This window comes from Mustelus asterias, chromosome 12 (genome assembly GCF_964213995.1).
Source record: "Mustelus asterias chromosome 12, sMusAst1.hap1.1, whole genome shotgun sequence".
Taxonomy (NCBI): Eukaryota; Metazoa; Chordata; class Chondrichthyes; order Carcharhiniformes; family Triakidae; genus Mustelus; species Mustelus asterias.
In genome coordinates this window covers 587,443-609,397 of record NC_135812.1, presented here as the reverse complement: position 1 = coordinate 609,397, position 21,955 = coordinate 587,443, and the positions used below count along the sequence as shown (strand labels likewise).

Below are 21,955 nucleotides of genomic sequence, written 5' to 3'. Positions count from 1 at the left end.
GATTTGGAGTTGGGGACCAAGTGTAGTGTGTCAAAGTTCGCAGATGACACTGAGATGAGTGGTAGAGCAAAGTGTGCAGTGGACACTGAAAGTCTGCAGTGGACACTGAAAGTCTGCAAAGGGATATAGATAGTCTAAGTGAGTGGGCAAGGGTCTGGAAGATGAGGTACAACGTTGGTAAATGTGAGGTCATCCATTTTGGTAGGAATAACAGCAAAATGGATTATTATTTAAATAGTAAAAAATTGCAGCATACTGCTGTGCAGAAGGACCTGGGTGTCCTTATGCATTAATCACAAAAAGTTAGTTTGCAGGTACAGCAGGTGATTAAGAAGGCAAATGGAATTTTGTCCTTCATTGCTGGAGGGAAGGAATTTAAAAACAGGGAGGTTATGCTGCAGCCATATAGGTGCTGGTGAGGCCACAGCTGGAGTACTGTGTACAATTTTGGTCTCCTTACTTGAGAAAGGATATACTGGCACTAGAGAGGGTGCAGAGGAGGTTCACTAAGTTGAGTTTGAGTTGAGCGGGTTGGCTTATGAAGAGAGACTGAGTAGACTGGGACTATACTCATTGGAATTTAGAAGAATGAAGGGGGATATTAGAGAAACATATAAAATTATGCATGGAATAGATAAGATACAAGCAGGGAGGTTGTTGCCACTGGTGGTGAAACCACAACTAGGGGGCATAGCCTCAAAATAAGGGGGAGCAGTTTTAGGACTGAGTTGAGGAGGAGCGTCTTCACCCAAAGGGTTGTGAATCAGTGGAATTCAGTGAAGCAATTGAGGCTACCTCACTGAACGTTTTTAAGGCAAAGATAGATTTTTGAACAGTAAAGGAATTAAGGGTTATGATGAGCGGGCGGGTAAGTGGAGTTGAGTCCATGAAAAGATCCGCCATGATCTTATTGAATGGTGGAGCAGGCTCGAGGGGCCAGATGGCCGACTCCTGCTCTTTATGTCCTGCAATGTTCAATGGCTTTAGAGAGTAATACTCTTCAAGGATCTTTATAAGTTTGTAAGTTTTGGTCCCTGGCTTTGCTGGATGATTAAACTCTGAAGCAAATTGAAGGCATTGCTTCCTATTATACTGAGCAACACGTTTGCAATTTTATTCGCTTTTACACAATACTGAAAACGCTCTGCATTGGAACTCCATGATTCATTTCCTTCATCGAAAGGCTCCATGGCTCCTAATTGACCCGCCATTTCTATTGCAGGCACTATTGCAGACCCGAGACTGCTCAGAATATTTTCTTCTTGGGCGGCATAGTGGCACAGTGGTTAGCACTGCTGTCTCTCAGCGCCAGGGACCCAGATTCAATTCTGGCCTCAGGTCACTGTCGGTGTGGAGTTTGCACTTTCTCTCAGTGTCTGCGTGGGTTTCCTCCAGGTGCTCCGGTTTCCTCCCACAGTCCAAAGATATGCAAGTTAGGTTGATTGGCTATGCTAAATTGACCTTCGTGTTAGGGGGATTAACAGGGTAAATGTGTGGGGTTACGGGAATAGGGCCTGGGTGGGATTGTGGTCAGTACAGGCTCGATGGGCCGAATGGCCTCCTGCTGTATTGTAGAGATACTATGATTCTATTGTTGCTAGTACTCCTTACCCTGGAGACGATTTGATGTATTTCTTTCAAATGATTCCAGCCGTACAGCAAAACATCTCTTTTCAAATATACCAGATACCACCTGAAATCTAACCCTTCTCCGATGGGAAAACTCTCCTCTTTTTTGATTTGATTTGATTTATTATTGTCACATGTATTAGCATACAATGAAAAGTATTGTTTCTTGCGTGCTATTCAGACAGAGCATACCGTTCATAGAGTGCAGAATTTCAAAACCACACTCGAGAGCTTCCACTCTTTTTCAACTGTTTAGTGAGTCTCTCGCTCTGCCACTACACACTGCAACAGATGCAACCTGCAGCTTAGTCTACCTGTGAATGGCTCTTGAAGCAATCATGCAACCTCTTAAATATATAATGGTAGGTTATTATAGATCAGTAAATGGCAGAAAACATTGGTGGAAGTAGTAAATAGTCCTTCAACTATCATAATAATATTTGAACATAGAAAAAATACAGCACAAACAGGCCCTTCGGCCCACAAGTTGTGCCGGTCACGTCCCTACCTACCAAGGCTTATATATAGGCTTACCTATAACCCTCCATCCTATTCAGTCCCATGTACTCATCCAGAAGTCTCTTAAAAGACCGTATCGAGTTTGCCTCCACCACCACTGATGGCATCCGATTCCACTCACCCACCACCCTCTGAGTGAAAAACTTACCCCTGACATCTTCTCTGTACCTACTCCCCAGACCTTAAACCTGTGTCCTCTCGTAGCAGCCATTTCAGCCCTGGGAAAAAGCCTCCGAGAATCCACCCAATCTATACCTCTCAACATCGTGTACACCTCTATCAGGTCACCTCTCATCCTTCGTTTCTCCAAGGAGAAAAGACCGAGCTCCCTCAACCTATCCTCATGAGGCATGCCAACCAATCCAGACAACATCCTTGTAAATCTTCTCTGCACCCTTTCAATCATTTCCACATCCCTCCTGTAATGAGGCGACCAGAACTGAGTACAATACTCCAAGTGGGGTGTGTCGAGGGTCTTATAAAGCTGTATCATTATCTCCCGACTCCTAAACTCAATCCCTCAATTGATGAAGGCCAGCACACCATACACCTTCTTAACCACCTCCTCTACCTGCGAGGCCGATTTAAGAGCCCTATGGACCCGCACCCCAAGGTCCTTCTGATCCTCTACACTGCTAAGAGTCTTACCCTTGATAGTATACTCCTTCATCCCATTTGGCCTGACAAAATGGACCACTACACATTTATCTGGGTTGAAGTCCATCTGCCACTTCTCCGCCCAGTCTTGCATCCTATGTCACGCTGCAGCTTCTGACATCCCTCCAACCTATGCACAACACCACCAACCTTCGTGTCGTCGGCAAACTTACCAACCCATCCCTCCACTTCCTCATATTGAATGAATATAAATCAGGAAATTGGTAGAACACGTAATGGGGGAGCGGGAGGTGCGTGGGGTGTACTTTGACCTTCATATCGACGAAGCAAATCGAATTGGCAAAAATAGCTTGGAGAATGAGTTCACAGAATGCATTTGACAGAGTTTCCTAGAACAATATGTCAAGGAACCAACGAGGGAACAGGCTAGTATAGATTTAGTTTAAAGTAATAAGGCGGAGTGAATTAGTAATCTTACAGTAAAGGTTCATCCAGGGAAAATAGTAATCATGATATAAAATTTCATATTAAATTTGAAAGTTATATGGTTAAGTCTGAAACTTGGGTCTTTAATTTAAACAAATTCAATTGCAGAGGTACGAGAAACAGGTTGGCTGAGATAGACTGGGAAAGTAGATTGGTAGATAAGCAACATTATTCTCAGTGAGAATACATTCCTTTGAGGAGGCAGTGGGTTTTAGTTCAGATGGGAAGCATGGTTAGTGCAGGCTTGGAGAGCCGAAGGGCCTGTTCCTGTGCTGTAATTTTCTTTGTTCTTTGAGAAACAGATTATAGAAACATAGAAAAACTACAGCACAAAACAGGCCCTTCAGCCCCACAAGTTGTGCTGAACATATCCCTACCTTCTAGGCCTACCTATAACCCTCCATCCTATTAAGTCCATGTACTCATCCAGGAGTCTCTTAAAAGACCCTATTGAGTTTGCCTCCACACCACTGATGGCAGCCGATTCCACTTGCCCACCACCCTCTGTGTGAAAAACTTCCCCCTAACATTTCCCCTGTACCTACCCCCCAGCACCTTAAACCTGTGTCCTCTCGTAGCAGCCATTTCCACCCTGGGAAAAAGCCTCTGAGAGTCCACCCGATCTATGCCTCTCAACATCTTAGATACCTCTATTAGGTCTCCTCTCATCCCATGTCTCTCCAAGGAGAAAAGGCCGAGCTCCCTCAGCCTGTCCTCATAAGGCATGCCACTCAATCCAGGCAACATCCTTGTAAATCTCCTCTGCACCCTTTCAATCTTTTCCACATCCTTCCTGTAATGAGGCGACCAGAACTGAGCACAGTACTTCAAGTGGGGTCTGACGAGGGTCTTATATAGCTGCATCATTATCCCCGGACTCCTAAACTCAATCCCTCGATTGATAAAGGCCAGCACACCATACGCCTTCTTAACCACCTCCTCCACCTGTGGGGCCAATTTTAGAGTCCTATGGACCCGGACCCCAAGGTCCTTCTGATCCTCTACAGTACTAAGAGTCTTTCCCTTTACATTGTACTCCTTCATCCCATTTGACCTGCCAAAATGGACCACTACACATTTATCTGGGTTGAAGTCCATCTGCCACTTCTCTGCCCAGTCTTGCATCCTATCTATGTCCCTCTGTAACTTCTGACATCCCTCCAGACTATCCACAGGCAAACTTACCAACCCATCCCTCCACTTCCTCATCCAGGTCATTTATGAAAATGACAAACAGCAAGGTTCCCAGAACAGATCCCTGGGGCACACCACTGGTGACCGACCTCCATTTAGAAAAAGACCCATCTATACACACTCTCTGCCTCCTTTGGGCAAGCCAGTTCTGGATCCACAGGGCAGCAGCCCCTTGGATCCCATGCCCTCTCACTTTTTCGAGAAGCCTTGCATGGGGGACCTTATCGAACGCCTTGCTAAAATCCATATAAACCACATAAACCATGGAGGCGGACACACTGGGAACGTTTAAGACTTATCTAGACAGCTATATGAACGGAGTGGGAATGGAGGGATACAAAAGAGTGGTCTAGTCTGGACCAGGGAGCGGCGCGGGCTAATTGTTCCTTGTTTCTCGTTTCAAGACTTCATTCTATGATCATCTTGCTGGTGCCAGTACAGAGCGAGACTGCGGACAGTTGGGAACTTGTCTCGGGGGCAGGGAATTCATATGGTGTTCGTGGAAGTGGAAATGACTAGGGTTGGGAAGCATTTTCCGATCAGGGCCATTGTGATCTCCTGGACTCGTTTCGATCGCCTCAGGGGGTCGGAGAGGAATTTCCCAGATTTTCTTTTCCCCATATTGGCCCTGGGGTTTTTCACTCTGGGTTTTCGCCTCTCCCTGGAGATCACATGGTCTGGAATGGGGGGGTGGGGGTGAGTTAATAGGTTGTAATGAACAAAGCATCGTAGCTGTGAGGGACAGCTCGGTGGATAGGATATTAGGATGTAGATAGGCTGGAAAATTGGGCGGGGATCCTGGATTCAGGATTCAATCCTGGACCGGGGAGCGGCGCGGGCTTGGAGGGCCGAAGGGCCTGTTCCTGTGCTGTATTGTTCTTTGTTATCTACCGCTTTCCCTTTGTCAATGTGTTTAGTCACATTTTTGAAGAACTCCACCAGGCTCGTAAGGCAAGTTGCAAGGCAAGTGAAGAGTAGTTAGCCTGACAATTTGGGCGGCAGGGAATTTAAAAATGCAAAGGATGATAAAGAGGAAGAAAATGGGGGCGGCATCGTAGCACAGTTGGGGCGGCACGGTAGCACAGTGGTTAGCACTGCTGCTTCACAGCTCCAGGGACTGGGTTTGAATCCCGGCTCGGGTCACTGTCTGTGTGGAGTTTGCACATTATCCTCGTGTCTGCGTGGGTTTCCTCCGGGTGCTCCGGTTTCCTCCCACAGTCCAAAGATGTGCGGGTTAGGTTGATTGGCCATGCTAAAATTGCCCCTTAGTGTCCTGGGATGCGTAGATTAGAAGGATTAGCGGGTAAAATATGTAGGGATATGGGGGTAGGGCCTGGGTGGGATTGTGGTCGGTGCAGACTCGATGGGCCGAATGGCCTCTTTCTGTACTGTAGGGTTTCTATGATTTAAATGTCTGCTCATGCTGTAGGGCACACTGCAGTTTGATTTTCAAATTGATTTAATATCCTGACATCTACTAAGCCTCTGAACCCCTTTCCAGTATCATTATTCAAAGGGTCTAATAAAAAAGGGTCATAGACCTGAAACATTGGGGGCAATTTTCCCCAAAAAAGTGTCATCAAAGTTTGAAAACCTGTATGTTCCACACCTTTTGGGCAGTTTTGGCACAGCAATCTTCCCACACTCTGTCAGTTTTCCTGACGGGAGGGAGATTTGCACTGGTGGAGGGGAGGGCAGAGCCTAAACTTGCCAGGGAAACCGGCTTCAGAGCGCTTGGGCGCCATTGCACAGGGCACCCTGATCTCTGAACTGGGAGACCTGCTACTATGCCCGCCACAGTGACATCAACCCCCCTCCCCCTCATCATCGGCAGTATGTTCTCCCCCAATCCGACACGAGCCATCAGCATTGGGGCATCAGGACCTTTCTGCTGAGTCCCCTGGCAACCCCTTTGCATAGCCCCCCCTTCCATAGTGCCCCCTTCCACAGACCTTCCTGCACACCCCTCCTTGCATAGCCCGTCCTTGCATAGCCTTCCCTCTTCCCCTCGTCATTGTGCGTACCACCCTGCCTCTGGTCATAGCCCCATTGCCAAAGTCTGAAACAATTGCCCCTCTGGACCCTTTTGTATCTCTCCCCTCTCACCTTAAACCTATGCCCTCTAGTTTTAGACTCCCCTACCTTTGGGAAAAGATATTGACGATCTAACTGATCTATGCCCCTTATTATTTTATAGACCTCTAGGTCACCCCTCAGCCTCCTACGCTCCAGAGAAAAAGGTCCCAGTCTATCCAGCCTCTCCTGATAACTCAAAACATCAAGCCCCGCTGGCATCCGAGTAAAGTTTTTCTGCACTCTTTCTAGATTAATAATATCCTTTCTATAATACGGTGACCAGAACTGTACACAGTATTCCAAGTGTGGCCTTACCAATATCTTGTACAACTTCAACAAGACATTCCAACTCCTGTATTCAATGTTCTGACGAATGAAACCAAGCATGCCGAATGCCTTCGTCACCACTCTGTCCACCTGTGACTCCACTTTCAAGGAGCTATGAACATGTACCCCTCGATCTCTTTGTTCTGTAACTCTCCTCAACGCCCTACCATTAACTGAGTAAGTCCTGCCCTGGTTCAATCTACCAAAATGCATCACTTCGCGTCTGTTAAATTAAACTCCATCTGCCATTCGTCAGCCCACTGGCCCAATTGATCAAGATCCCGTTGCAAACCGAGATAACCTTCTTCAATGTCCACTATGCCACCAATCTTGGTGTCATCTGAAAACTTACTAACCATGCCTCCTATATTCTCATCCAAATCATTAATATGAATGACAAATAACAGTGGGCCCAGCACCGATCGCTAAGGCACACCGCTGGTCACAGACCTCCAGTTTGAAAAACAACCCTCTACAACCATCCTCTGGCTTCCGTCATCTTCTGCGCTGAATGATTCTATGATTGTGCCACCGTGCCGCCCTGCCAAAAAATGTATAGTGAAAGAGCAGGACATAGAAGTAAGGTAGGTATTAGCAACATGAAGCCAGCACAAGTTGAGGAACAATAGATCAATTGGTCTCATTTGTTGATATTTCTTTGAATTATATTATTATATGAACACATATATGTACCTGTACTAATATAAATATAATCAAAAGATCGTCTAGATATATGGTAAACAATATTAAAATTTTGTGCTAATAAGTTGAACATATTTCAGGTTTAACCTAAAATAAGTGGAAGGAATAAAGTTAATCACAAGTGTAAAACCACTGATGTGTCTTCAGCAGGTGGATAACTGTGAGACACCATGCAAAACAATTTCAAACAGGTTTATACTGGCAACATCACCATCTGCCGACCAAAAATCAGCACTACAGGAACAAGGACGGGGATGGGGGTGGGCACAATTTCCATGCCAATATTATCGATAAATCCCTCAATGGTGATTTTCAAAATTCATTTCCCAAATTCCCTTCCTGTAATCCATGTACTGAAGCTTGAGTGGCCATTCATTTAGATTATAATCAGAGTCCGTTTAACCTTAACTAATTACTGTGCTTGTTGGACAAAGGGTCACCTGGGCTCGAAAAGTCAGCTCTTTTCTATCCGTACAGATGCTGCCAGACCTGCTGAGATTTTCCAGCATTTTCTCATTTGGTTTCAGATTTCAGTATCCGCAGTAATTTGCTTTCATACTGTGCCTGCCTTTACCTTTCTGGTGACATACCGAGCCTCTTCTCACTGGCAGTATGAAACTACTGGAATAGTTTTATTTCCATGACTTCCAATGAGATTTTCTCTACAGCAGGTATGACATTCTCTCTGGGCATACCCTTGAATGCCATTTTCATAGAGAGGGAGTAAGAACAGCACTGATAAGGCAAAGAAGAGTCTGACCTGTCTACTTTCCGTCTGTCCTTTATTGTGGAAGCATTTTATGCATTTATGTTTAAATAGCTCAATTAAATCACACCATCTGAATTTAAAGGAACACAAAACAAGTTTATGTAACTTGTTCTTATTATAGAACATAGAACAGTACAGCTCAGAACAGGCCCTTCTGCCCACGATGTTGTGCCGAGCTTTATCTGAAACCAAGATCAAGCTATCCCACTCCCTGTCATCCTGGTGTGCTCCATGTGCCTATCCAATAACCGCTTAAATGTTCCTAAAGTGTCTGACTCCACTATCACTGCAGGCAGTCCATTCCACACCCCAACCACTCTCTGCATAAAGAACCTACCTCTGATATCCTTCCTATATCTCCCACCACGAACCCTATAGTTATGCCCCCTTGTAATAGCTCCATCCACCCGAGAAAGTCTCCCCTCAGCCTCCTCCGCTCCAGAGAGAACAGCCCTAGCTCCCTCAACCTTTCCTCATATGACCTACCCTCCAAACCAGGCAGCATCCTGGTAAATCTCCTCTGCACTCTTTCCAGCGCTTCCACATCCTTCTTATAGTGAGGTGACCAGAACTGCACACAATATTCCAAATGTGGTCTCACCAAGGTCCTGTACAGTTGCAGCATAACCCCACGACTCTTAAACTCCAACCCCCTGTTAATAAAAGCTAACACACTATAGGTCTTCTTCACAGCTCTATCCACTTGAGTGGCAACCTTTAGAGATCTGTGGATATGGACCCCAAGATCTCTCTGTTCCTCCAGTCTTCAGAACCCTACCTTTGACCCTGTAATCAACATTTAAATTTGTCCTACCAAAATGAATCACCTCACATTTATCAGGCTTAATCTCCATCTGCCATTTTTCAGCCCAGCTTTGCATCCTATCTACGTCTCTTTGCAGTCTACAACAGCCCTCCACCTCATCCACTACTCCACCAATCTTGGTGTCATCAGCAAATTTACTGATCCACCCTTCAGCCCCCTCCTCTAAGTCATTAATAAAAATCACAAATAGCAGAGGACCAAGCACTGATCCCTGTGGCACTCCGCTAGCAACCTGCTTCCAGTCCTAAAATTTTCCATCCACCACCACCCTCTGTCTTCGATCAGATAGCCAGTTACCTATCCAATCGGCCAACTTTCCCTCTATCCCACACCTCCTTACTTTCATCATAAGCCGACCATGGGGGACCTTATCAAACGCCTTACTAAAATCCATGTATATGACATCAACTGCCCTACCTTCATCAACACACTTAGTTACCTCCCCAAAAAAGTCTATCAAATTTGTGAGGCACGACTTGCCCTTCACGAATCCGTGCTGACTATCTCGGATTAATCCGCATCTTTCGTAAATCCCATCCCTAAGGACCTTTTCCATCAACTTACCAACCACCGAAGTAAGACTAACCGGCCTATAATTACCAGGGTCATTCCTATTCCCTTTCTTAAACAGAAGAACAACATTTGCCACTCTCCACTCCTTTGGCACCATCCCCGTGGACAGTGAGGACCCAAAGATCAAAGCCAAAGGCTCTGCAATCTCATCCCTTGCCTCCCAAAGAATCCTAGGATATATTTCATCAGGCCCAGGGGACTTATCGACATTCAGTTTATTCAAAACTGCCAGTACATCCTCCCTCCGAACATCTACTTCCTCCAGCCTATTAGCCTGTAACATCTTCTCTTCCTCAAAAACATGGCCCCTCTCCTTGGTGAACACTGAAGAAAAGTATTCATTCATCACCTCGCCTATCTCTACTGACTCCATACACAAGTTCCCACTACTGTCCTTGACCGGTCCTAACCTCACCCTGGTCATTCTTTTATTCCTCACAAAAGAGTAAAAAGCCTTGGGGTTTTCCTTGATCCGACCCGCTAAGGACTTCTCATGCCCCCTCCTAGCTCTCCTAAGCCCCTTTTTCGGCTCATTCCTTGCTAACTTGTAACCCTCAATCGAGCCATCTGAACTTTGTATCCTCATCCCCACATAAGCTTCCCTCTTCCTTTTTACAAGACATTCCACCTCATTGTGAACCATGGTTCCCTCACTCGGCCATTTCCTCCCTGCCTGACAGGGACATACCCATCAAGGACACACAGTATTTGTTCCTTGAAAAAGTTCCACTTTTCATTAGTGCCTTCTCTGACAGTTTCTGTTCCCATCTTATGCCCCCTAATTCTTGCCTAATCGCATCATAATTACCTCTCCCCCAATTATAAACCTTGCCCTGCCGGACAATAACAAAAGACACCGAATTGTGGTCACTATCTCCAAAGTGCTCTCCCACAACCAAATCTAACACTTGGCCCGGTTCATTTCCCAGTACCAAATCCAATGTGGCCCCACCTTTTGTCGGCCTATCCACATATTGTGTCAGGAAACCCTCCTGCACACACTGCACAAAAACTGCCCCATCCAAACTATTCGACCTACAAAGGTTCCAATCAATATTTGGAAAGTTAAAGTCCCCCATGACAACTACCCTGTGATTTCCACACCTATCCATAATCTGCTTAGCAATTTCGTCCTCCACATCTATTTGGGGGCCTACAGTAAACTCCTAACAACGTGACCGCTCCTTTCCTATTTCTAACTTCAGCCCATATTACCTCAGTATGCAGATTCCCCTCGAAGTGGGGGTTCTGCATACACATTAAACTATCCTTGATTAACAATGCTACTCCTCCACCTCTTTTACCCTACACTTATTGAAACATCTATATCCCGGAACGTCCAACAACCATTCCTGTCCTTGTTCTACCCATGTCTCCGTAATGGCCACAACATCGTCGTCCCAAGTACCAATCCACGCCCCAAGTTCATCTACCTTGTTCCGGATGCTCCTTGCATTGAAGTAGACACACTTCAACCCACCTTCCTGTCGACTGGTACCCACCTTTGACCTTGATACCTTCCCCAACACCTCACTACCCTCAACACTGACTTCCGGACTACAACTCCTTTTCCCACCCCCCTGACAAATTAGTTTAAACCCCCCTGAAGAGCCGTAGCAAATTTCCCTACCAGGATATTGGTGCCCCTCTGGTTCAGGTGCACCCCGTCCTATTTGTACAGGTCCCACCTTCCCCAGAATGTGTTCCAATTTCCACGTAGCTGAAACCCTCCCTCCTACACCATCCCTGCAACCACATGTTTAACTGCACTCTCCCCCTGTTCCTCAACTCGCTATCACGTGGCACCGGCAACGTACCAGAGATGACCACATGTTTTGTCTTGGCTCTCAGCTTCCAGCCCAACTCCCTAAATTCCTGTTTTAAATCCCCGTCCCTTCTCTTACCTATGTCGTTGGTACCAATGTGTACCACGACTTGTGACTGTTCCCCCTCTCCCTTAAGAATCCGGAAAACCCGGTCCGAGACGTCACGGACCCTGGCATCCGGTAGGCAACATACCATCCGTGAGTCTCTTTTGCTGCCACAGAACCTCCTATCTATCCCTCTAGCTAACAAGTCCCCAATAACTATTTCCCTCCTGCTCTTCTCCTTACGCTCCCGAGCCACAGGAACAGACTCAGTGCTGGAGATCTGCTCACTGCGGCTCACCACTGGTATGTCGTCCCCCTCAACTGCATCCAAAGCGGAATACTTGTTGCTAAGGGGAATGACCACAGGGGATCCCTGCACTGACTGCTTCCTCCCAGCCCCTCTCACTGTCACCCATCTATTTTCCTTTCCTGGAGTAACTATATCCATGAAGCTTCTGTCTATGGCCACATCTGCCTCCCTAATGATCCTAAGTTCATCCAACACCAGCTCCAGTTCCCTAACACGGTTTTGGAGGAGCTGCAGATGGGTGCACTTCCCACAGGTGTAATCAGCAGGGAAACTGACGGCGTCCCTCACCTCAAACATACTGCAAGAGGAACATTGCACTGCCTTCACACCCATCCCCTCTAGATACCTTGCCAATACCACTAGCAGATAGAGTTGCTCCAATGGAACAATGAGCTATTTTCCACCCCTTTTCCTCGGAATCCACACGGACTGAACTTAAGATTTGCAATTGAAGAGACAACAAAATGAATTAAACTTACCCCGCCTCACCCTTTCTGCCTAAGCCCTTAGAGCCAAAGCCGTTACAGCTCTCACTCTGCTCCCTGCTTACTCTGCTGACTGCTACAACGCTGCCCGCTCAAAAGTGCGGCCTGCTTTTAAACCCACCAAAAACCTTCCCAGGCCGCTCTTGGGCCTACTTCCGGTTTCGGAAAAAAACCCTCCAATTTTAAACACAAAAATCACTGAAAAATAAATAAATAAATCTAGTGTAGAAACAAACTCTCTTACCCTCAGCCTGCTCCTGTGGAACAACGAGGCTGAAACCTCCAAGGTAAGCCCTTTTTAAACCCACCAAAAACCTTCCCAGGCCTCTCCTTATAAATAAAGGTTATTTAACCTTTAAACCTCCTGGTGAATCTGCATTGCACCCCTTCCAAGGTCAATATATCCTTCTTGAGGTGAAATACTAAAACTTAAACATAATTATCAAGAATCCTGCCTAACACTGTATAAATGCAGTAGAATTTCATTTTGTTCATATGTAATGAACAAAAAGGGGCTTAGGAGAGCGAGGAGGGGACACGAGAAGTCCTTGGTGGGTCGGATCAAGGAAAACCCCAAGGCTTTTTACTCTTATGTGAGGAATAAAAGAATGACCAGGGTGAGGTTAGGGCTGGTCAAGGACAGTAGTGGGAACTTGTGTATGGAGTCAGTAGAGATAGGCGAGGTGATGAATGAATACTATTCTTCATTGTTCACCAAGGAGAGGGGCCATGTTTTTGAGGAAGAGAAGGTGTTACAGGCTAATAGGCTGGAGCAAATAGATGTTCGGAGGGAGGATGTCCTGGCAGTTTTGAATAAACTGAAGGTCGATAAGTCCCCTGGGCCTGATGAAATGTATCCTAGGATTCTTTGGGAGGCAAGGGATAAGATTGCAGTGCCTTTGGCTTTGATCTTTGGGTCCTCGCTGTCCACGGGGATGGTGCCAGAGGACTGGAGAATGGCAAATGTTGTTCCTCTGTTTAAGAAAGGGAATAGAAATGACCCTGGTAATTATAGACCGGTTAGTCTTACTTCGGTGGTTGGTAAATTGATGGAAAAGGTCTTTAGAGATGGGATTTACGACCATTTAGAAAGATGCGGATTAATCCGGGATAGTCAGCACGGATTCGTGAAGGGCAAGTCGTGCCCCTCAAATTTGATAGAATTTTTTCAGGAGGTAACTAAGTGTGTTGATGAAGGTAGGGCAGTTGATGTCATATACATGGATTTTAGTAAGGCGTTTGATAAGGTCCCCCATGGTCGGCTTATGATGAAAGCGAGGAGGTGTGGGATAGAGGGAAAGTTGGCCGATTGGATAGGTAACTGGCTGTCTGATCGAAGACAGAGGGTGGTGGTCGATGGAAAATTTTCGGATTGGAGGCAGGTTGCTAGCGGAGTACCGCAGGGATCAGTGCTTGGTCCTCTGCTCTTTGTGATTTTTATTAATGACTTAGAGGAGGGGGCTGAAGGATGGATCAGTAAATTTGCTGATGACACCAAGATTGGTGGAGTAGTGGATGAGGTGGAGGGCTGTTGTAGGCTGCAAAGAGACATAGATAGGATGCAAAGCTGGGCTGAAAAATGGCAAATGGAGTTTAACCCTGATAAATGTGAGGTGATTCATTTTGGTAGAACTAATTTAAATGTGGATTACAGGGTCAAAGGTAGGGTTCGGAAGACTGTGGAGGAACAGAGAGATCTTGGGGTCCATATCCACAGATCTCTAAAGGTTGCCAGTCAAGTGGATAGAGCTGTGAAGAAGGCCTATAGTGTGTTAGCTTTTATTAACAGGGGGTTGGAGTTTAAGAGCCGTGGGGTTATGCTGCAACTGTACAGGACCTTGGTGAGACCACATTTGGAATATTGTGTGCAGTTCTGGTCACCTCACTATAAGAAGGATGTGGAAGCGCTGGAATGAGTGCAGAGGAGATTTACCAGGATGCTGCCTGGTTTGGAGGGTAGGTCTTATGAGGAAAGGTTGAGGGAGCTAGGGCTGTTCTCTCTGGAGCGGAGGAGGCTGAGGGGAGACTTAATAGAGGTTTATAAAATGATGAAGGGGATAGATAGAGTGAACGTTCAAAGACTATTTCCTCGGGTGGATGGAGCTATTACAAGGGGGCATAACTATAGGGTTCATGGTGGGAGATATAGGAAGGATATCAGAGGTAGGTTCTTTACGCAGAGAGTGGTTGGGGTGTGGAATGGACTGCCTGCAGTGATAGTGGAGTCAGACACTTTACGAACATTTAAGCGGTTATTGGATAGGCACATGGAGCACACCAGGATGATGGGGAGTGGGGTAGCTTGATCTTGGTTTCAGATAAAGCTCGGCACAACATCGTGGGCCGAAGGGCCTGTTCTGTGCTGTACTGTTCTATGTTTCTGTGTTCTACTTCTAATTCAAGATATCCCAACTGGAATGTTTGCTTCGGTGATTACTTGATAACTTGCACTGTCTGAAAAGTGGTTGCATCTTAAACCCAGATTATAAGTCATTTGGGCCCTCGAAAGAGTGCTGGTGAAAAGAATTGCGACAATTTCTATGTTTCTAAATTGTGTGTTGGGGGGGTGTGAATCTCACAAGATGCGTGTGTGGGAGAAATGGGTGGCAGAGTCAGCAAGAGAAGACCAGCTCTCTGCACAGTTGCCATTGTCTAAGGCTCTTGGTCGGATCTGATGTTGGACTTATGTTGTGATGCACAATACAAACTTAACAGAAAAGATTGTTTCTATGATTTAGAAAATTAGAGTAAGCTCTAAGAGTAAGGGTTCCAATGTTTCAGGCGGGATAGAGGCAGAGGGATAAAAGGTGGGGGGGTGGCATTGTTGGTCAGGGAAAATGTTACAGCGGTACTCAGGCAGGATAGATTAGGGAGCTTGTCTACAGAGGCCCTATGGGTGGAGCTGAGAAACAGGAAAGGTATGACCACATTAATGGGCTTGTATTATAGACCACCCCGCAATAGTCAGCGAGAATTGGAGGAGCAAATCAGCGGAGAGATAGCTGACAACTGCAAGAAACACAAAGTTGTGATAGTAGGGGATTTTAATTTTCCACATATAGATTGGGACTTGCATACTGTTAAAGGTTTAGAACATAGAACATTACAGCGCAGTACAGGCCCTTCGGCCCTTGATGTTGCGCCGACCAGTGGAACCAATCTAAAGCCCCTCTAATCTACACTATTCCAATATCATCCATATGTTTATCCAATAACCATTTGAATGCTCTTAATGTTGACGAGTCCACTACTGCTGCAGGCAGGGCATTCCACGCCCTTTCTACTCTCTGAGTAAAGAACCTACCTCTAACATCTGTCCTATATCTCTCACCCCTCAATTTAAAGCCATGTCCCCTCGTGTGAGCCAACACCATCCGAGGAAAAAGGCTCTCACTATCCACCCTATCTAATCCTCTGATCATCTTATATGCCTCTATTAAGTCACCTCTTAACCTTCTTCTCTGTAACGAAAACAACCTCAAGCCCCTCAGCCTTTCCTCATACGATTTTCCCACCATACCAGGCAACATCCTGGTAAATCTCCTCTGCACCCTTTCCAACACTTCCACATCTTTCCTATAATACGGCGACCAGAACTGTACATTGCGTCCAAATGCGGCCGCACCAGAGTTTTGTACAGTTGCAGCATGACCTCCTGGCTCCGAAACTCAATCCCTCTACCAATAAAAGCTAACACACCGTACGCCTTCTTAACAACCCTATCAACCTGGGTGCCAACTTTCAGGGATCTATGCACATGGACACCCAGATCCCTCTGTTCCTCCACACTACCAAGTATCTTACCATTAGCCCAGTACTCTGTATTCCTGTTACTCCTTCCAAAGTGAATCACCTCACATTTTTCCGCATTAAACTCCATTTGCCATCTCTCAGCCCGGTTCTGCAGCTTATCTATGTCCCTCTGTAACCTGCCACTTCCCTCCGCACTGTCTACAGCTCCACCGACTTTAGTGTCATCCGCAAATTTACTAATCCATCCTTCCACGCCCTCATCCAGGTCATTTATAAAAATGACAAACAGCAGTGGCCCCAAAACAGATCCTTGCGGTACACCACTAGTAACTGAACTCCAGGATGAATATTTCCCATCAACCACCACCCTTTGTTTTCTTACAGGTAGCCAATTCCTGATCCAAACCACCAAATCACCCTCAATCCCATGTGTCCGTATTTTCTGCAAAAGCTTACCATGGGGAACCTTATCAAACGCTTTGCTGAAATCCATATACACCACATCAACCGCTTTACCCTCAACCACCTCTTTGGTCACCTTCTCAAAGAACTCAATAAGGTTTGTGAGGCACGACCTACCCTTCACAAAACCGTGCTGACTATCCCTAATCAAATTATTCCTTTCTAGGTGATTATAAATCCTATCTCTTATAATCCTGATCACCCATTTGATTTTCATTTGCAAGATCAAAAGTTACTCTTCTGTCTCTGGTTTAATGCTTTAACAGAATGAGGGAATGGATATTTTTCCAGTATATGGAGCAGTTATTATCTCTTATAAAGCTTTGAGACTGTCAATGAACCAAACAATAGATTAGAGTACTACCTCTGCATTTCTGACATCTTGTTCATAACTGTGAAGTTGTTCCTGTGTTATCAGGTTCACAAAATTCTTCTCTCTGATGTCTTGTCCATTCACAACTACAAAAAAATTAAACATTTTATTTTGAAAGTAAAATACTGTGGATGCTGGAATCTGAAACGAAAACAGAGAATGCTGGAAAGTCTCAGCAGGTCTGGCAGCATCTGTGGGGAGAGAATAGAGCCAACGTTTCGAGTCTGGATGACCCTTCATCAGAGCTCTGAAAGTTATTGCTAATTTTTCTTATTATACGTTAACTGTGTTCTTAAATAAACATTGTTTGATAAAAGCTTCCTAGTGGGTCACTTGAATCACACCTGGAGTGAAACACCTTATGCTCACCCATGCCAAATTCAAAGGTAAAAACTTAGGGTTTAGGCTATCTTCATAGAACACAGAAACATAGAAAACTACAGCACAAGAGAGGCCCTTCGGCCCCACAAGTTGTGCCGAACATATCCCTATCTTTTAGGCCTACCTATAACCCTCCATCCTATTAAGTCCCATGTACTCATCCAGGAGTCTCTTAAAAGACCCGATTGAGTTTGCCTCCACCACCATTGACGGCAGCCGATTCCACTCGCCCACCACCCTCTGTGTGAAAAACTTCCCCCTAACATTTCCCCTGTTCCTACCCCCCCCCCCCAGCACCTTAAACCTGTGTCCTCTCGTAGCAGCCATTTCCACCCTGGGAAAAAGCCTCAGAGTCCACCCGATCTATGCCTGAATTAGGTCTCCTCTCATCCTACGTCTCTCCAAGGAGAAAAGACCGAGCTCCCTCAGCCTATCCTCATAAGGCATGCCACTCAATCCAGGCAACATCCTTGTAAATCTCCTCTGCACCCTTTCAATCTTTTCCACATCCTTCCTGTAATGAGGCGACCAGAACTGAGCACAATACTCCAAGTGGGGTCTGACGAGGGTCTTATATAGCTGCATCATTATCCCTGGACACCTTAGAACATAGAACAGTACAGCACAGTACAGGCCCTTTGGCCTACGATGTTGTGCCGAACCTTTTCCGAAACCAAGATCAAGCTATTCCACTCCCTATTATTCTAGTGTGCTCCATGTGCCTATCCAATAACTGCTTGAAAGTTCCTAAAGTGTCCGACTCCACTATCACAGCAGGCAGTCCATTCCACACCCCAACCACTCTCTGAGTAAAGAACCTACCTCGGACATCCCTCCTATATCTCCCACCATGAACCTTATAGTTATGCCCCCTAGTTACCGCTGCATCCACCCGAGGAAATAGTCTCTGAACGTCCACTCTATCTACCCCCCTCATCATCTTATAAACCTCTCTATTATAATACCTCCTGGTAAATCTCCTTTGCACTCTTTCCAGTGCTTCCACATCCTTCTTATAGTGAGGTGACCAGAACTGCACACAATATTCCAAATGTGGTCTCACCAAGGTCCTGTACAGTTGAAAAATAACCCATGGCTCTTTAAACTCAAACCCCCTGTTAATAAACGCTAACACACTATAGACCTTCTTCACGGCTCTATCCACTGGAGTGGCAACCTTCAGAGATCTGTGGATATGAACCCCAAGGTCCCTCTGTTCCTCCACATTCCTCAGAACCCTATCTTTGACCCTGTAATCCGCATTCAAATTTGTCCTACCAAAATGAATCACCTCGCACTTATCAGGGTTAAACTCCATCTGCCATTTTTCGGCCCAGCTCTGCATCCTAGCAATGTCTCTTTGCAGCCTACAACAGCCCTCCACCTCATCCACTACTCCACCAATCTTGGTGTCATCAGCGAATTTACTGATCCACCCTTCAGCCCCCTCCTCCAAGTCATTTATAAAAATCACAAATAGCAGAGGACCCAGCACTGATCTTTGTGGTACAGCGCTGGTAACTGGTCTCCAGTCTGAAAATTTTCCATCCACCACCACCCTCTGTCTTCTATGAGATAGCCAGTTATTTATCCAATTGGCCAAATTTCCCTCGATCCCACACCTCCTTACTTTCTTCATGAGCCGACCATGGGGGATCTTATCAAACGCCTTACTAAAATCCATGTATATGACATCAACTGCTCTACCTTCATCTACACACTTAGCTACCTTCTCAAAAAATTCAATCAAATTTGTGAGGCAAGACTTACCCTTCACAAATCCGTGTTGACTATCTCGGATTAAGCTGCATCTTTCTAAATGGTCGTAAATCCTATCCCTCAGGACCTTTTCCATTAACTTACCGACCACCGAAGTAAGACTAACTGGCCTATAATTACCAGGGTCATTCCTATTTCCTTTCTTGAACAGAGGAACAACATTCGCCACTCCCCAGTCCTTTGGCACTATCCCCGTGGACAGTGAGGACCCAAAGATCAAAGCCAAAGGCTCTGCAATCTCATCCCTTGCCTCCCAAAGAATCCGAGGATATATCTCATCTGGCCCAGGGGACTTATCGACCTTCAGGTTTTTCAAAATTGCTAATACATCTTCCCTCAGAACATCTGCCTCCTCCAGCCTATCGGCCTGTATCACCCTCTCATCCTCAAAAACATGGCCCTTAGAGCTTAGAGTTTCAGGTCTGGGTCATAACAGAAATCACTGCTTTAAGGCAATTGGCAAAAGGAGCAACACGCTGCAACCATTCTATAAGACAACTATAAATGGATTTGTCAAAAAAAAAGCATTTTATAGTGTCTATTCCTCCAACAATGAGTAACCTGATATAATTTCACTGAAAAGAAAGTGATACTGAGCAAGTTAATAGTTTAATAAAAGCAAAATACCAGTGATGCTGGAAATCTGAAATAAAATCCATCTTGGCCTCCTTCTGTGGTCCCCAGCATCACAGATCCCAGTCCTCAGCCAATTCAGTTCACTCCCCATGATAACATGATATTGAGAAACAGCTGAAGGCACTGTTCTGAAAAGAGCAGTTCTGCAATAGAATGGCACCTGAATAGATTTGATTAACTGAGAACGTGGAGACAGAGAAAAGGGGATGCACATCTAGTATGCAAAATCAAGATAAGCGGGGCAGAGCAATCTCAACATATTCGGTAGGTAGTGGGTATGTTGTTCTCTACAAATTAAAGCTATATCAAGATAAGATTTCAGCTTCTTTTTGAAGGATCTGAAATAAATTTCTACCAAGCATAATTTTAACATATTTAATGAATTTAATTTTTCCCCAGGAAACATAGGTTTAAGGTAAAAGGGGGAAAGTTTGAAGGAGATGTGAGAGGCAAGTTTTTTTTACACAGAGGGTGGTAAGTGTCTGGAATGCACGTCAAAGGAGATGGTAGAAGCAGAATACAATGACAATGTTTAAGAGGCATCTTGACAGATATATGAATAGGCAGGGAATAGATGGATGTAGACCATGAAGTGGCAAAAGGTCTTTAGTTTACAACAGCATCCTGAATCAGCGCAGTCTTGGTGGGCCAAAGGGCCTGTTCCTGTGCTGTACTGTTCTTGGTATGCTGCAAAGGCTTTGGCAGCATACCTGAAGCATTCCAGCAATAGTACTGAAGAATAGTCCAGAACCAGGTGTACCCCGAGCCAAGCTGTTCCACTACCAATTTAACATTGGCATCCACATGACAATGTGAAAAATTGCTCAGATATGTCCTATCCACAAAGGGCAGCAATAAATGTGTTATTTTGTGAATAGATCTCCCTGTGGGCTCCATAGAATACAAGCTCTCCTGTTAAACAAGTGGAGGCTTGCCCAATAGGAAAACAGCAGCAGGGGTTTTAAAACGAATTGGCTCCACTCAGGTCGACAGTAGAGAGACTTTGGGACTGACTTATACACCGCAGCTGCTGCACAGCAGTTCAAACTCATAAATTAAGGGTGATTGCTGATGGAAGACTGACCTCAGTAAGATTATTACATTGGGGATGAGGAGTGAAGTGAGTATTTTTCTTCCCTCCGGACCATCTTTACCGTTGAGACAAGTAATGTTTGTAAGAAAAATGCCTCTTTTTGGTAAACTTGAATTGATAATGTAAATGTTGACCAATGTTTCATCTTATGGGGCAATCTTGAACAAGAGGCCACAGGTATAGGTTGAGAGGCGGTAGATTTAAAACTGAGACGAGGAGGAACTACTTCTCGCAGAGGGTGGTGAATTTTTGGAACTCGCTGTACCATGGTGTGGTGGAGTCTGAATCATTGAATGGTTTCAAGAAGGAGATAGATATATTTCTAATAAAAAAAGGGATAAGGGGAAATGGGGAACAGGTGGGGAGGTGGATTTGAGATGAGGGAGAGATTAGCCATGATCTGACTGAATGGCGGAGCAGGTACAAAAGGCTGAATTTGCCTACTTCTGCTCCTAATTCCTATGTTCCTATGTGCTATTTCACAAAAAGGCCAAGGCTAGAACTGGACCACAACCAGGAACAGACACAGCACAATTAAATTGCATCTCCATGACAAAGGTTCCCCCATAATGGTGGAGCTGTTAGTAAAGGCCACCCATGAAAAATGGAAATGGATATGGGGGCTGGGGTCTCTGTTATCAAGGAGCAGACTTATAATCACCTTTGGGCTTGCATGCAGCTCCTGAACTTAGAAAACTCAAAGTACAGGCTGACCACCAACACAGGAGAACCACTGCAGATAAATGGCACCATGGCGACCCTTGTGACTTACAGGCAGCAGTCAGCTCGACTTCCACTCATCATTGTACAGGGACAAGGACCTAGTCTATGGGGAGAGATTAATTCCCACACATCAGACTGGGCACAGGGGGACTGCACAAAGTCATTAATAAGTGCTCTGAAGTCTTCCAAGAGGGCTTGGAAAAATAAGGGGAGCCAAAGCTAAGATCTACATCGACCACAAAGCTACACCCAAGTATCTTAGAGCGAGACCAGTTCCATACTCGCTATTGGAAAAAGTAGAAACACCTGGAAAAGCTGGGGATAATAAGATCTGGACAGTTTGCAGAGTTGGCCACACCGGTTGTTTCTG

At 45.5% G+C, this 21,955-nt stretch overlaps 1 protein-coding gene across 2 annotated transcripts in view; it reads right to left on the bottom strand.

Moving 5' to 3' along the window:
- The window catches only part of LOC144501160 (uncharacterized), a 192,244-nt gene that overhangs the window by 6,632 nt on the left and 163,657 nt on the right, over positions 1-21,955 (bottom strand). For both annotated transcript variants that reach the window (XM_078224566.1, XM_078224567.1), the window contains exon 18: positions 16,965-17,059. In XM_078224566.1, the coding sequence (XP_078080692.1) occupies positions 16,965-17,059 (95 nt within the window). The remainder of the gene's footprint in view (positions 1-16,964; positions 17,060-21,955) is intronic.